This window comes from Symphalangus syndactylus, chromosome 6 (assembly GCF_028878055.3).
Source record: "Symphalangus syndactylus isolate Jambi chromosome 6, NHGRI_mSymSyn1-v2.1_pri, whole genome shotgun sequence".
Classification (NCBI taxonomy): Eukaryota; Metazoa; Chordata; class Mammalia; order Primates; family Hylobatidae; genus Symphalangus; species Symphalangus syndactylus.
In genome coordinates this window covers 112,935,226-112,951,981 of record NC_072428.2, presented here as the reverse complement: position 1 = coordinate 112,951,981, position 16,756 = coordinate 112,935,226, and the positions used below count along the sequence as shown (strand labels likewise).

General features: G+C 37.5%; 1 protein-coding gene across 1 annotated transcript; it reads left to right on the top strand.

The window, feature by feature from the left end:
* Positions 1 to 7,289: 7,289 nt before the first annotated feature.
* Positions 7,290 to 8,286, top strand: TAS2R16 (taste 2 receptor member 16). The gene has a single exon (XM_055281421.1). The coding sequence runs from the start codon at positions 7,356 to 7,358 to the stop codon at positions 8,229 to 8,231; it is 876 nt and encodes a 291-aa protein (XP_055137396.1). The 5' UTR covers positions 7,290 to 7,355; the 3' UTR covers positions 8,232 to 8,286.
* The last annotated feature ends 8,470 nt before the right edge of the window (positions 8,287 to 16,756 follow it).

The following is a 16,756-nucleotide window of genomic DNA, read 5'->3' as shown; positions in this document are numbered from 1 at the left end:
AATCAGGTGGGGTGATTTTTAAAATCCTGATACCTAGTTATACCCCAGACAAATCAGAATATAGAGATTGGACCCATGCCTCAGTTATTGTTTTTGAAACTTTCCAGTTGACTTCAAAGTGCAACTCTGACACTTACAGGCCTTTCCAGTGAAACTCAAGTATACAATAAATAGTTCCTAAATGAGCTATCTTTTTGTATAACCCGATTTGTCTCAGTAGTCTCAGTCTCTTCTGTCTATTGTCATTTCTCTTGTGTATAAACTCATTATTTTCCTAGTTACTAAGTATAGGTGCCTATAAATTACAAGTAAAGTAACTAGAGTTTGGTTATCTGGCTCTTATAGTTGCTGTATGTATTACTTTCCTATTGCAGCTATAACAAATTATCACCAGCTTAATGGCTGAAAACAATATAAATGTATTATCTTACAGTTCACATCTGCAAAGTCTCACTTGTCATATACGCTAATGTATTCACAGGTTTGGGGGATTAGGATGTAAACATTTAGAGGAACCATTGTTTTGTCTACAACAGTATAAGGAAACTAACATCTAATGGGGGCAAGACCAGAAATAATGAATTCAGGTTTTGTTGACTTGTCACATCCATTTTACCAGTCTCATTGGTCTAAACACTGCTTGCCAATATACATTTTACAGCAGTGCACATCATGAGAACCACTCTTATCATAATGTTACATGATTACATATGAGTTAGAAGAACTTATAATCACCATTTGTCTTATTTAGTTTTAATGTATTGTTTTCAGATGAAATGCCCCAAAACATAAATTTCTCTCTAAAAAGTAGTCAATTTGGGCACACTTATGTTTTGGCATCTTTGCCAATTCCAGTTATTTGAATGACTTAGGAATATAATCACAGATAATAACAGTGTGTATTTCTCTACTATGTTAGGAAACTTGTTATATAATTTTCCAGGCCCTTGCACTTGTAATGTAGTAGAATATAGAGTTCTCTAGTCTGTTCTCCTTGTACTCATCACTCATTCAAGAGATATTCTCTAAGTACCTACTCTGTGCTACCGTGTCCTGGTTGCTGAATCAAGAGACCTATGAACACCCATTTTATGTAGCACTTCACCTTCAAATCAAAAATTAAACCTGATTGTCAGTGCTCCCACTAAAAGCCATTGGTCTCTTATCATTGATTGACCTAAGTAAATATTTTAATTTCTAGCCGGGCGTGGTGGCTCACGCTTGTAATCCCAGCACTTTGGGAGGCCGAGGCGGGCGGATCACGAGGTCAGAAGATCGAGACCACGGTGAAACCCCGTCTCTACTAAAAATACAAAAAATTAGCCGGGCGTCGTGGCGGGCGCCTGTAGTCCCAGCTACTCGGAGACGCTGAGGCAGGAGAATGGCGTGAACCCGGGAGGTGGAGCTTGCAGTGAGCCGAGATCGCGCCACTGCACTCCAACCTGGGTGACAGAGCGAGACTCCGTCTCAAAAAAAAAAAAAAAAAAAAAAAAAATTTCTATATAAGTAATATATAATTTATAATTATATAATTATATAATTTCTATATAAGTAATAAAGGTAAATTTATATAGGCTAAGAATTAGTTAAATGTAAGAATATGTGTGTGCGTATGCACACACATCTTGTTTTGTTTTTCACTGATCTCAAGGGGTTTTTCTGCCCTCGTATACCTAAGAGGACTAAATGGACTTAACTATGGGGATAGTATCTCATCTTCTCCTGTGAAGTCATAGTTCTCTGTATTGGGCCTATTTTCCCTAGTGCAATCATTCAGGGATGCCCTTGGGTTACCACGTTAATATAGTCTGGGGGCTAAATATTGTATAACATTAGGAATTTAAAGATAATTGAAGAAATGAGTGGAATTTCCAACCTAGGCTTTTTTCTAAAACATTCTCCACTTCTGAATCAGTATTCCTCCCTCAGGAATCTCATGCCTACCCACGAGGAAGCAGCATTTTCAGGAAAATAGGCCACTCATTTCACCCCCTGAAATGAGGTTCTCTGCTCCTGAAAAGAAAGGCGAAATGGTGGGTCCACTGACCTTATTGCTTAGGGATATGAAAGTGTTTATCACTCCAGTTTATCATTAAAAATTTCTCCACCAAGTCCCTGGACTTTCTGAATCTGGGGAGATTCAGAAACAAATAATAAGTAATAGTTATTACTTATTACAAATAAGCAATTTTATAATTACTTATTAAAATAATAAGTATTTGAAGTAATAAGTATCTCTTTCTGGAGATAAATATAAGTATTTGAAATAATACTTATTTCAAACTATTATTGAAATAATAAGTATTTGAAATATACAAATAAGTATTTGAAGTGATGGATATTTTAATTAGTTTTATTTGATCATCCCACAAAGTAAATATGTATCAAAACACCCCCATTGTACCTCACAGATATAAACAATTATTTTTAATCAATTAAAAATAAAATGGGACGTGAAAAAATCTTAGACTAAGTTCATCTAGCTTTGTCTGAAATACTCTAAAAATCCAAACCAATGCCTCTCTCATCCTGTAACGTTGTCTCAGCATGTCTGCTCATTTTGTCTGACTCTGGAATAGAATTCTAAGAAACATTCTGGCATGATTCAGCTTGGCTTCCACTCCTTTGCACGAGTTTGTCAGAAATCAGAAATACGTAACGTTGCACTTTGGGTCATCCATCCTAGGATAATTTAATCCCAGATATTGTTGGTTACCCTTGTAAAGAAACCAAAAATATAGCTCAATCATCACGTGAGCCTTTGAGATCCAGGTAAAGTTTGACTGAAATCCCAATTCTAGACTTGGGGTAGTCTCAGCTTTTCCAACAAGACCCACACCTCACTTTCCCAGCTTTTCAAGACTGTACTCCTGAGTCCACAGGCATTTCTCAATCACTTCTCTCTTTAGAACTAGATTCAGAGTCCTTTCCCTATGCAACTGAAAAGTACTCATATTTGCGTTAGTCATGGTCTTTCCCATAAGTTTCTTGAATTGAGCAGAAGAATCACATGACATAAGGTACATTTCTACTTCTTGCTGGCAAACCTTTCTCTGGCCCCTCTACTCAGTACCCAGTGCTCCCTCTGTGATGTCCTCCCTCCACCTAGTGCAGCTGGGTAAAGTGTGATCCTGTTCCTTGCTCTGGCTGCTTCACCTCCTGGGAATAACCAGACACATTTATCTGCTTTCCCTCACATAAGTTAGAATGCTGGTGAATAAATTTCTCTTTACATTATTTTAAATTTATATTTTTATGGAACACATGATTTATGTATGAACATAGGAACACACTTACTGCCTTATCTGCATATTATAATCTATGTTTTTATTGGATCTTGGTGATCATTTTTATCATTCCTTATGTTTTACTTGTGGAACTGAGGTATACAGAAATAAGTTTATTCAATTAATTATACTCCCGTGTGGGGGGAAAATATTATCAAATACAGCACTTTTTCTTTCTCCCTCTCAGTGTTATCCCACCTGCTCTGTACCACATGCTAGTTGTAAGTGGTTTAATCTATCAGTGTATATTCTGCTCACATAACAGGATTTCAGAGGTACTTCGGCCCAGTACTAATAAGCATTACACAAAATCAGGCCCTGTGTTAGTTTCTTTGTAATTCCCCCTGTTTTCCCCTCAGGGTCACGAAATGTCTACAACAACTCCTAGCGTCATGCACAATACAGAATAACACCAAACACAAGATGAAGAGGAAAGAATCTCTCCTCATGAATCTCTCTGTTCTTATCAGAGAGAAATGTTTGTCACAGGAGGTCTCAGCAGGCTTCTCCTCTATTCCCAGTGCCCAGAATTGATTCGTGTGCCTAAACTGAACAGGCAAAGAAGACATTAAACTAAGAGTCTGGCATTTAAAGCCTCTCCAGAAAGAGATAGGTTCTGCCTATAAGGGAAAAATGTAGCCAACTTGCTTGCAGGGAGGCAAACATCCACACGGCTTTAAGCCATCATATGATTATACCACATTTTATCTATTACTTAACTGATGGTCATGTACATAGTTTTCAGTTTTTTGGTATTACAACAATTCCGAAATAAATAGACTAGTAAATTTCTCCTTGTTTATATATGTGTAAGGATTTCTCTATAATATACAATATATACCTAGAAGTAGAATGCCTGCAGAATAAGGTCTGTACATTTTCTATTAAATATGACCAAACTGTTTTCCAATGTAACTATATTAATTCATATTTCTTCCAGTGGTTCATAAAGACTCTGACTTTTTCATATCTTCTCTTAGAGTTGATATTCAAATTTTATTTTGTTTTTGCAATGAGAAAAATGAAAAGTATATACTCAGTATTATTTGTATTTTTCTTATTACTAGTGAGGTTAAGCATCTTTTTATGAACTCATTGGTATTATTGTCTACCCTTTGGCGAATTGCCTGCTCTTTTATTTTCCTGTTTTTAAAGTTTTTTAATGAATCACACAAACACACACATATCAAAAAAGATTAATATCTAGAAACACCCTTAATTTATTATATACGTGTATATATGTGTGTATATATAAAATATATACATTTATATATAAATATATGTATATATACATATATTTATATATAAATTTATATATACATATATTTATATATTTTCATATATAAATACATACATATGTTTATATATTTTCATATATAAATACATACATATGTTTATATATTTTCATATATAAATACATACATATGTTTATATATTTTCATATATAAATACATACATGTTTATATATTTTCATATATAAATACATACATATGTTTATATATTTTCATATATAAATACATACATATGTTTATATATTTTCATATATAAATACATACATATGTTTATATATTTTCATATATAAATACATACATATGTTTATATATTTTCATATATAAATACATACATATGTTTATATATTTTCATATATATAGTATATATATACTATATATACACATACGTTATGTATAATATGTGTGTATATATATAATGTTTGCTTGATAATAGCAAAGTCTAGAATTGGGCAAGTTATTCCTATCAAATTTGCAAATAAGATACAACATTCTGCATCCCTCAGGGGGAAGTAAATAAAGTATTAGAGGAAACTAAGAGTATGCTCAGGAATGAGAAAAAGACAAAATCTCTAACAGTGAAGATTGTAGATGCTTATAAACATAAATTGGCATTCTTTTTCCCCATGGGACATTAGGAAACAAACTGGGGGGCCTTCCCTCATGTCTATCTGAGAAGGGAGAAAGAATTGTAGAGATGACAGAGTAGAGAGGCATGGGCCTCCTGCCATTTATCACTTTTACTGAAAAGAATGCCTGAGTTTGCCATGGATCAAGTGTACACTGCAGAAGGTAGCTGAGCTTCAGTCACCTTGCCAGCACCTGACCAATGAGGACAAATTAATGGGCAACAATCCCCTGTCTAATAAGGGAAAGGGTGTGAGCTAGAGGAGAGTGGAAGAAGGCAAACCAGAATTGGGATCACTGCAATGAGGAGACCCCAGAGGTGGCCCCAGAAGGTTCACATGCACACATGATGAAAGAGCCAGACTCTCAACTCCTAACCCCAGGGAACATCAATCACCAGTCTATGGACACTGTATGTCTCACCTTCAAACTTTCCCAAAAAGAGTATCTGGGTTATTTAATCAGCCACTATCACATAGAAAACACTCCAGTGGAGTAGAGTAGTGCCAAGCCATCTCTCATGCGGCAGGCCAGTCTATGAGGGGCTGCTTTGGACAGAAACTCATTCCTGGTCATACTGTTGTGGCTGGGATCCAGTCATGAGGGGTGTAGTATGGTGGCCACACTTTCAGAACCCCTCAGACAGAGATTGAGAGCATCACAGTCCTTCCAAGTTTACTCAGAATGGGGCAGTGTATATAGCCGGCAACATGCTTAGTGTATTCAGGACATAAATTAGAGGTTAATGCTATTATTGCATGTTTCACATACCAACATTTCATTCTCATCTTTCTCCCTTCTTATGTCTGGATACATCTCAACCAATTCACCTTTTGATAATATATATTGTTTTGTCATCTCAGTTTTTAATTTCCTGTTTCTTGCATTTTATTGAGAATGCAAAGCAGATGCTTTCTTACACTTAATTCTGTTTTCTGGTGTAATTTTTCAAGCTATTGCTTACCTTTGCATCATGAGTTCAGTAGTTTCTTGTTTTGTGTTCAAGAATTCTAAGATTCATGTTTGTTTGCTTCTGTGTTGTCTTCCTTGAATGACCAAAAACCCCATGCAGACTCTGAGTTTATCATACATAAGGTCAATGACTTTCACTTTGTCTCTGTCACCAACTAGCAATTAGAATAACCTCTCATTTCTGAAGCCACTTATTACATATTTGGTGTCTATTTGGAAGAGTTGTCCTAAACTGAAGGAAAATGTATTCCTTTTATAGCCTGCTCGTATAGCTATGAAACGATTCCTGCACATTTATAAGTAATATGCTTTACTAGTGGTAAGAGGGTCCTCTTTCAATTCTTCCTGAGCAATGGGAGCAGTGACAAGAAGAACCTAGCCATGTAAGAGAAAAAGAAAACAGTGATGTTAATGGGACAAGAACAATTCCTGAAAATATGTAAGGCATATGCTCAAAGCATTGGAATTGGCAGAACAATAGCTAAGAGAGGCTGTGTGCAATGTTTTCTCTGCAGTTTCTCTGAGTGGGGGAATTCAGTGGGGAGTTATGAGAGTGGCCTGCATTGGATGGAAATACTTGAAGGTCTGGGGTTCAGCAATTTTGTGGAATTTCAGAGGAAAGACTTTTCATCATCATTTTTATTTACCCTCACACTTTGGTTGTAGCATCCACCACTAGCTGCCATGAGAACTGGGAAGATAGACTTCTGAGGTTCGCTTTGGTACTGCACTCAACAGAGCAGAAACATCATGCAGGACATGAATGAACAGGGAAGGATTCATCTTTCCTGTTGCACAAATTTTAGGTTAAAAGAGTGAAGATGTCATTTAAAGAAGATAAGGAAATAAGCTAAGTGCACCTCAGAAAAAGAGGAAATAAACAACGTGGTTATGAAATACGTATGCCTTTTCGGAATAATCAAATCACCTCAGGAGCAGGAATCCACATTTAAACAACATTTCCCTACATTCAGATGTGATAGCAAACCAGCAAGCAAAGCATAAACAAATTCTATAGATAGGAAAATGAAAAAATTAAAAATGAGCTTGGAAAAATTTGCTTCCAGAGAGAGGGGTTTTCTTGCACCAGACAATGGTGGAATCAGGAACCCATTCTCTACCTGGAAATTGGTACACAGATACAGAGTCTTTGTCCAGGAAGACACTTTGGAGTAGAAGAATGATATCCATCCAACTCACTGTCTTCTTCATGATCATCTATGTGCTTGAGTCCTTGACAATTATTGTGCAGAGCAGCTTAATTGTTGCAGTGCTGGGCAGAGAATGGCTGCAAGTCAGAAGGCTGATGCCTGTGGACATGATTTTCATCAGCCTGGGCATCTCTCGCTTCTGTCTACAGTGGGCATCAATGCTGAACAATTTTTGCTCCTATTTTAATTTGAATTATGTACTTTGCAACTTACCAATCGCCTGGGAGTTTTTTAATATCCTTACATTCTGGTTAAACAGCTTGCTTACCGTCTTCTACTGCATCAAGGTCTCTTCTTTCACCAATCACATCTTTCTCTGGCTGAGGTGGAGAATTTTGAGGTTGTTTCCCTGGATATTACTGGGTTCTCTGATGATTACTTGTGTGACAATCATCCCTTCAGCTATTGGGAATTACGTTCAAATTCAGTTACTCACCATGGAGCATCTACCCAGAAACAGCACTGTAACTGACAGACTTCAAAAGTTTCATCAGTATCAGTTCCAGGCTCATACAGTTGCATTGGTTATTCCTTTCGTCCTGTTCCTGGCCTCCACCATCTTGCTCATGGCATCACTGACCAAGCAGATACAACATCATAGCACTGGTCACTGCAATCCAAGTATGAAAGTGCACTTCACTGCCCTGAGGTCCCTTGCCATCTTATTTATCGTGTTTACCTCTTACTTTCTAATCATACTCATCACCATTATAGGTACTCTATTTGATAAGAGATGTTGGTTATGGGTCTGGGAAGCTTTTGTCTATGCTTTCATCTTAATGCATTCCACTTCACTGATGCTGAGCAGCCCTACATTGAAAAGGATTCTAAAGGGAAAGTGCTAGGCCTAGAGGTTGCCTGAGGCACAGGATAAAAGACTCCCAAGAAATTGATATAATTAATACTAGTAGAGAGTATTGCTCTTATCAATTCATAGTGAATCACCATGAATGCAAGCCTCATTCCCTTCCATCTTTGCAGCCATCTATTTCTAAATAATCAACACTTTCTCTATCCTTTTCCACTGGTTTCCTTTCCCTTTCACAATCCTCAGGTTGGTTCCAAATTGCTCAAGACTGCCCCATCTCTCCTTAGTCCTTGCCAACTCTGGAATCGTACACCTGGTATATTCTACACAAGACAGTCCAAATCATGGTGTCCACACATTACTTTAACCTTCCCATGACTGCCAATTACTTCACACATGAATATGAATACCATCCCACAGAAACATATTGCTTGTACCCTAAATGATTCCCATACCAAGCCTTCAATTCACTTTCTTTAGTCAAGGGGTGTCTCTCTCTCTCTCTCTCTCTCTCCCTCATCCTCTCTCTCTCTCCCTCTCTCCATCTCTCTCTCTTTCTCTATACCCTGGCTGTTTCTGGACTTTTATCTAATGATCCAAATGTTCTTATTTGCTTCTCTTCCAAATGCCATGTCTTTATCTCTTTAAAACTCAAGTCAAAATTTAACTCTTTCTTCATTTCCATTAGCCAAAACATTATATTCTTCCCCAGAATAGCAGACAATTTACCCAATCCAGATTCATCCTTAATAACTCCCCAAATACTGACAATTTAATTGTGTCAAATATACAACTATAAATGGTTTCCATTGGCTCAATTCTTGCCTCTCTATTGTATTATAAGTTGGAGTTAACTTGATGGAACACCTCCATGTTGAGACATAGTTGTTTTATTTCCCATATACAATCCAGATATCAGCTAAGAACCACTCTTAGCTCATAACATTTGACTGGCATTGGCTTACACTTTCTACACTTTTTTATTCTGTCCAAAGCCCTCCCAAAATGAATAAGAATACAGAAATCACACAGTAATCAGTGAAAAATCACCTATACGACATACTCATTCTTTAGACGTTCTTTCTGCCTCCCTATCTGACATGTTTCTCTCATACCTTCTTCCCTTGCAGGACCCCATGTTGCCTTATCTCCAAGGCATCTCGCTCCTCATTTATCTCCTCTTCACCCTCAACTACCAGCAGCTATGTGTCTTGGTAATGTCCAACCACTAGGCCTTTGGGTCTCAGCCTCTGTCCACCCCAGATACTTATTAAGGTGTTCTTCTTAAAGCCAGTTGCATCTCTTACACCATTCTGGTACCAAGTGTTAATAATATGATGTTTTCTACCTTTTGTATATATTGGGCATGTCTGGTGAACTGATCTTCTAGCTCTGCCGTTAGAAGATTGAAACACCTCCTGAAAGCAAATCATCTTATGGTGCAAAGGATGCAAGTATCTCAAGCTTGACTGTGAAAGAATGGCTTAGTCCTAGAAAGGAATGGAAATTCTGATCTGCTTGTGGGCTTATCACTCTGATTTGTCTCTGAGTCAAATTCATATTTGAAACTGAGGATGTGAAACATAAGTAAAAACCGAAAGACCACTTTTACCAAAGACTCTGTGCCATTTGGCATATCTCAGCGGCATTCCTACTGTTGCACAGAGAGGGGAGTGAAGCATGCTGTCCCACTCCACGGAAGCACCCTGTCAGCCTTGCATCTCCTTAGGTCCAATGGTTTCACTACAGTAGAAGGTGGGACAAAACCTGGTGGATGCAGTAATGACTGGGGAGCAGAGTCCTAACCATGGGTCTGAGAAGAAAAAAGGAAAACAAAAGGTAGATATTGGCATTGAGTTGACTCCCAGGAATGCTTAGGAGGCTGGTGGGGAGGTGCGTTATAGGGTTTGGGATCCTGCTGGAATAGATTGAACAAGAGCCAGTGAAATTAGGATTCTATTGCTATTTGTCATTTGTATCCACATCCAGATGAGGTCTTGCATGTTCAAAAACCTCAGATAGCTGAAATAAATAGAAACCGTTCTTCTCATATGTGTATAAATAGAGAACAGGAAAAAAAGAACACCCCCTCTCCCCACAATCACACACACAGATGCTATTCCAGAAGCTGTTAAATATTTTTAGTACTCTCACTGTCTTCTTTTGAGTAAAGTGCAATGGAAAACTTATCCAGGATATGCATAAGGTGGGAGTGTTAGAAGCAGTTAAAGGGATCCAGAAATCAGAAAAAAATGAAATACAAACAGAAATAATAACTAACCTTTATATTAATGGCACCTAATTGTTCACAAAAAGATTTTACTTACATTTTCTTATTTTGGACTGAAAGACAAATCAAGGTCATCTAATCCAAACTAGCGGGAAAATAAACCTAAGAATGTCAAGTGATTTATTTAAATTAATGCCAAATCTGAAGTCAATGGAAGAGGAGAGGGAACCAAGAGATAAATTTTAAAGAAACAAAAAATTTAATTTGGAAAAACATATGATTTAAAAAGCAGATACTGGCTGGGCACAGTGGCTCACGCTTGTAATCCCAGCACTTTGGGAGGCCCCGGGAGATAGATCACCTGAGGTCAGGAGTTTGAGACCAGCCTGACCAACACAGTGAAACCCTGTCTCTACTAAAAATACAAAAAAAAAAAAAAAAATTAGCCAGGCATGGTGGCAGGCACCTGTAATCTCAGCTACTTGGGAGGCTGAGATAGGAGAATTGCTTGAACCCGGGAGGTGGAGGTCGCAGTGAGCCAAGATCATGCCATTGCCCTCCAGCCTGGGCAACAAGAGAGAAATTTTATCTCAAAAATAAATAAATAAAAAGGAGATGTTTTGAAAAGAATAACAGAAAGATTGTGACCAAAAGCTAGGAAATTTTTTTGACAGCTTCCTTTAGCTAGATATGAAATTAAGATACCAAGGAGTTAATGCATCTGTGTTGTCCAATTTGTAAATACTTTATCCTATATAATGCTTTTTATTAATAGTATAGTGTGTTGCCTGATAACTCTCTCTCACACACACACACACACACACACACACACACAAACAGAAGAAGGGAGAGGACGTGATAGGGGAGTGAATGAATTTACCCCACTTTTTTCCCTACTGTTCTCCAGCCTCTATACTACGCCTAAGATAGGAGAAGAGAAGAAGCCGTTAATTGGATATGAGATTAGTGTTTGATCTAGAATCTTTAAAGTCTAAACATGAGAAAATTCTTAGAAAGCTATGGAATCTATAATGCCATCAAGGATTGGGAAAGGGTCATTTTAGGAATATTTTTGAACACCGAAGTCAGAGAAAAATTTGTTTCTTTGGAGCACAATCTATTCAATAACTTTGTTACAGGAGACAAAAAAATCAGTAAGATGTGAAATGCCTCTACATTTTCTCTGAGATTGCTTGTCAGGTATCGTGCATTGCATTCCACTTATTAAACAGACAAATTTCCTTTCTCAGAAAGAGCTAAACCAGATGAGATCAGGCAATTCAGGGTGGTGTGGCCAGGTGCAGTGGCTCATGCCTGTAATCTCAGCACTTTGGGAGGCCAAGGATGGCAGATCATACGAAGTCAGGAGTTCCAGGCCAGCCTGGCTAACATGGTGAAATCCTGTCTCTGCTAAAAATACAAAAGTTAGCTAGGCATGATGGTGGCGCCTGTAATCCCAGCTATGTGGGAAGCTGAGGCGGGAGAATCACATGAACCTGGGAGGCAGAGGTTACACTGAGCTGAGACTGTGCCTCTGAATTCCAGGATGGTAAACAGAGCAAGACTCTGTCTCAAAAGAAAGCGAGGAAGGAAGGAGGGAGGGAGGGAGGGAGGGAGGGAAGGAAGGAAGGAAGGAAGGAAGGAAGGAAGGAAGGAAGGAAGTAGGTAGGGAGGGAGGAGAGGGAGGGGATGGGAGGGGAGGAGAGGGAAGGAGTGAGGGAGGGAGGGTTAAACCAAAGGCCAAGGAATTTAGAGAGAGCAACATTAAATTTGGGAATTTATCACAATACCTTTCCATACCTAAGAAATTTTGACATAAAGTTCCGCTCTCTTTCCATTCTGGCATTTGAGTTTATATTTTGTTAATGATGTTGGTTCTTATTGTTCTTGTATTTGTATTGTAAATTATGGCAAATTCTTTTCGTACTTGATCTTGCTGCTTTAAAAAGGTGAAGAAAGAGCAAAATAAAAGAAAGACTACCAAGGATAATGATATGAGTTGCACTGCAGCAATAAAACAATAATGGCATAACTAAATGATAAAACTCATTTTTTAAATTATCCAGATTTACTTTTGTTCCAGAAATGCATATTAAAGGACAGAATTCTGGAAACACTTATAAAGTCTAGAGGAGCATGTTCTTACAACTGGTATAATTCAATGATTTCTGTGTCTATTAATAATGCCAAAATTCTTCCTAATAGAAGGGAAAAATGCAGCTTCTTTGGCCTTTCTACACAGAGATTTTAATACAGTCCCTGAGACTTATTTACAATCCATTAGCCATGTCTCAAACTCCCAAAGTAACATTTATTTGAGACCATTTTTTCTATTTTTAATAAAACTTACAAAACTGATGCTAAGTGTAAACTGGCTTTTTGCTAGTTTTGATAGCAAAGATATAGTAGGATAAACTCAATTGCCAAGTTCCTTCAAATCATTTATAGGATAAAATTTATAAAAAGTGACAGGCTGTACTGGTTGAATAAAAGATAAATTTCTTATCATAAATTTTTTTCTTCAAATTTTAATCTAAATGCTGGATTTCCAAAAAATGAACTTTTATTTTTAAAATATGCTACATGAAAGTAATTCAAACACAGCCAAAGTGCAGTCAAAATGACTGAGAATAATCATTCGCATTTGCAGGGGAAAGTAGATCTTAAAATTTAAGTTTAAAATTAGAGGCAAGATAAATTTCACAAGCTTCATTCTTATAGCCTAAAGATAGACTGTGTAGGTAGATATTTCTTGAGAATCTTGGCAGATCAGTGTTGTCAGTACTTGAGGGATTGAATCAAGCTCACTCCAAGAACTTGGAAATCAGACTGTCTTTTGATGGGTAAATCAAGAAATCAACTTTCCTTCCTACTTCTGCCCTAAATGAATCAATCTAAGAATTAACCAGAAAATGGGTGGCTAGGAGATTTTCCAGTCAAACCTCAGGATTTAGGTAAAAGCGCAGTCCAGATTGGAGTAAATTACCTTGAAAGAGAAGTAAAACAGGTCTCAAAATAAACTTTAACAAGCAGATGAAAAGGTTATAAGTTTGAACTCCATTATGTTCATCCAGACCTGCCCAGGGTAGGAGGATGCTGGGTTAACCAATTTGAAGCTTTCTAGTCCTAGTGACAAGTCCTTCAGGCTGTTATCTGAGAATTTATCAGGAGGTCATATAAATTCCTTCATCTCTTACACCTTATGCCCTCGCCCACTCATTTGATTATGATTTGGCATTTAATGTTGTGATTGCGTGTCCAGGTAAATGGAAGATGCAAAACACACGTGCATATGTGAGGATGGCACAAGACTTTCAGGGCCCAATTCAGGATGCTAGGGCTGGTGGCTGATCCCCACACAGATTGCTTTGCCACCTTTGTCCCCATGCTGAGAGCCTCCTGTGAAAGACAGAAGGTTCACACTGCAAAGCTACACTCACTCTGTGGCTCCTGTTATGTTTTTGATCCTTGTATACATTGATATATTGGTGATCGTGAGATTCATTTTTGCCATCTTCACACTCAGTCCCAGTTTTCTTGACCTAGGCTTATGATCATGTAGGTTGAATTGAGGCAGAAATTTCCCTGACATCTTGACCATTTAATTAATTAGTTTGTGTCCACTTCAGTCTCATTTTTTTCAGCTTCAGTTTCAGGTGTATGCATTTGTTTCTAAACCTGACCATCCTGGAGAACTAATAATAATGGGTTCCTAGGCCCATAAAGCAAAGGAGCAGACCTAGCATGTGGTAGCATCATTTGGGTACTCATTGATATATTATTTTGAGAATAATTCTGCTGGCATTTAGGATTATTATTCTCACTGCCAAGGTCGCTGTTCTTAGTTGTAGGCAATGAAATACGGTCTAGATGGTCTGAGTATGGAGAATCTACTACACATTTTTAGGCAGCATATAGTTTCAGGGAGTACTAGGAAAACGGCAGAAGCAGGGCAACCAGAAGAAATATCCAACCATACCACTGTCTGCCAGCAGCACCATCTGCCACTTGGCTTCCATAACATTAGGGAACAGGCTGCAGAATTTGCATCACAGCTGCCCCAGGGGCATCAAATACCTCTGACCCAGGATCACACCTCACCTGTGCAGCCACTACCCTACATTGCTTACTTTCTCTGTGACTCCAATGGGTGCCTCTGCTTGGCTGAACCTGAGTCACATATAGAACCTTAGCTGCTCTGTGTCTGAAGAACGTCACGTTATCTTTCCAGCTTCCACTGAAGGCTCACAAGACTGGGGCAACAAGGGGGCAAAGTGAGACAAAGAGCAATCTCTCCAAACTTTCTTATGCAAATACTTACAATCTGTAAATTATAGGCTCTGGTGTACATCCCACATCTATCACCATTGTTCACTAACTTAAAAATTAGGTATCATAAACATGTTTTTATACCTAAAATGCATATGAAAAAAATCATAAACATTCTCAAGCAATTAATACTGGGGAAAAAATCTAAAAGAAACAAGGATAACTAAATATGGCTACCTTGGCATTTACTAAAATTAAGGGTCCTGAAATCTAATAATTTCAGGACTGGTAACATAAATGCAGAAAGGACCTGTAAGAAAACGGTGAGTTTGACCGCACATGCTGCAGGACAACCTGTGTCACCCATGCTGTTTGCAGTCTATTTCAGTGGAAAAATAAAACCCAAAAATTAATGTTAAGGAACAGAAGAAGAGATTATTAGCTGTAGAATATGGTCTTCATTTCTCTCCCTAACCCACTTTACCAAGTCAATGCACTTATTTTCCAGCTGTTGTCAGTGCTGACTCCTAACAGCTCCCAGGTACCCCTTCTTTTGAGAGAACTGTTAACAAGAACAGGCTCACTTGGGAGATTATTCCCAGCCCACAATACTGCAGCCTGCAGCTAGCTAATGGTTGGATGATATGGAGGTATAATAGGCCAGCCCCCTTGAACCAGACTAAATCTATGGTGCAATTCATGCTCAGAACACCCCTTGGGCTCAGTCCAAAACTGGTCTCCAGCTGAGGCCACATCCTTGTATAGCTTTGTTCCTCTTGTTTTACCCAGCTTACCTCATTCATTTTCTCCTGATAACATTCCCTCCATACATACCTTAAATAGGAATCTGCTTGGGTTTGTTTCCAAAGAATATAAGTTAAGAAACTAGCTAATATCAACATTGTTTAGTAGAAAACAAATAGAAAATAGCAATAAAAATTTATGTAGGTACTCCCCTGTCAAGGAAGGGGAGCTTGACTCACCACACCTTCACTGTGGCTGTACTTAGCAACTCTATTCTGAAGAGCAGAGTATAAAAAGGGAGAAGAAAACTACAGTGGAGAGCGTTGGCAAATATTACCTAGGCCAGGTGATCAAAGTTAACTTTATCAGTCATATGACATGCTGATGGAATGTACCATTGGTACGATGTAATGAGGATGACACTTTGCTTCTGTTGTCTTCCCCCTAAAAACCCAGACTAACCATGAGAAAAACATCAGACAAACCCTCATCGAAGGACATTCTACAAAATATCCGACCAGTACTCTTCAAAACTGTCCAGGTTATTGGAAAGCCTAAAAACCTGTCACAAACCAGAGGAGGCTAAAGGAAGCATACTGACCTAATGCAATGTGATAACTTGGGAAGGTTCCTGGAAGAGAAAACGGATATTGAGGAAACACTAGTAAAATATGAATAAATGTTATAGATTAGCTAATAGTAACATACCAATGTTGGAGCCTTAGTTGTGACAAATATACTATATATACTCTCTCTCTCTCTCTCTCTCTCTCTATATATATATATATATATACACACACATATATAGTACATATACATATATATGCATCCTAATTAACAGTAAGAGAACCAGGTGTTAGTGCTGTTTGTATTATCTTTGCAACTCTACTTTAAATCCAAAACTATTCTAAAATGTAAAGCTTATTTCATAAAAAAATTAAATGCCCTAATATTTCAAACATGTGGATATTTTTTAATTTTTTGTCTCTATATATACTCTCTCTCTTTATATATATATATATATATACACACACACATATAGTACATATATACACATACATATATAGTACACATATATATATATCCTAATTAACAGTAAGAGAACCAGATATTAGTACTCTTACTAATCAGATATTAGTACTGGTTAGAACCAGATATTTATACTCTTTTTTGTATATTTAGTACAAATAATAAAAATTTGTATTATCTTTGCAACTCTACTTTAAATCCAAAACTATTCTAAAATGTAAAGCTTATTTTATTAAAAAAAAATAAATTCCCTAATATTTCAAACGTGGACTTTTTTTTAATCTCTTGAG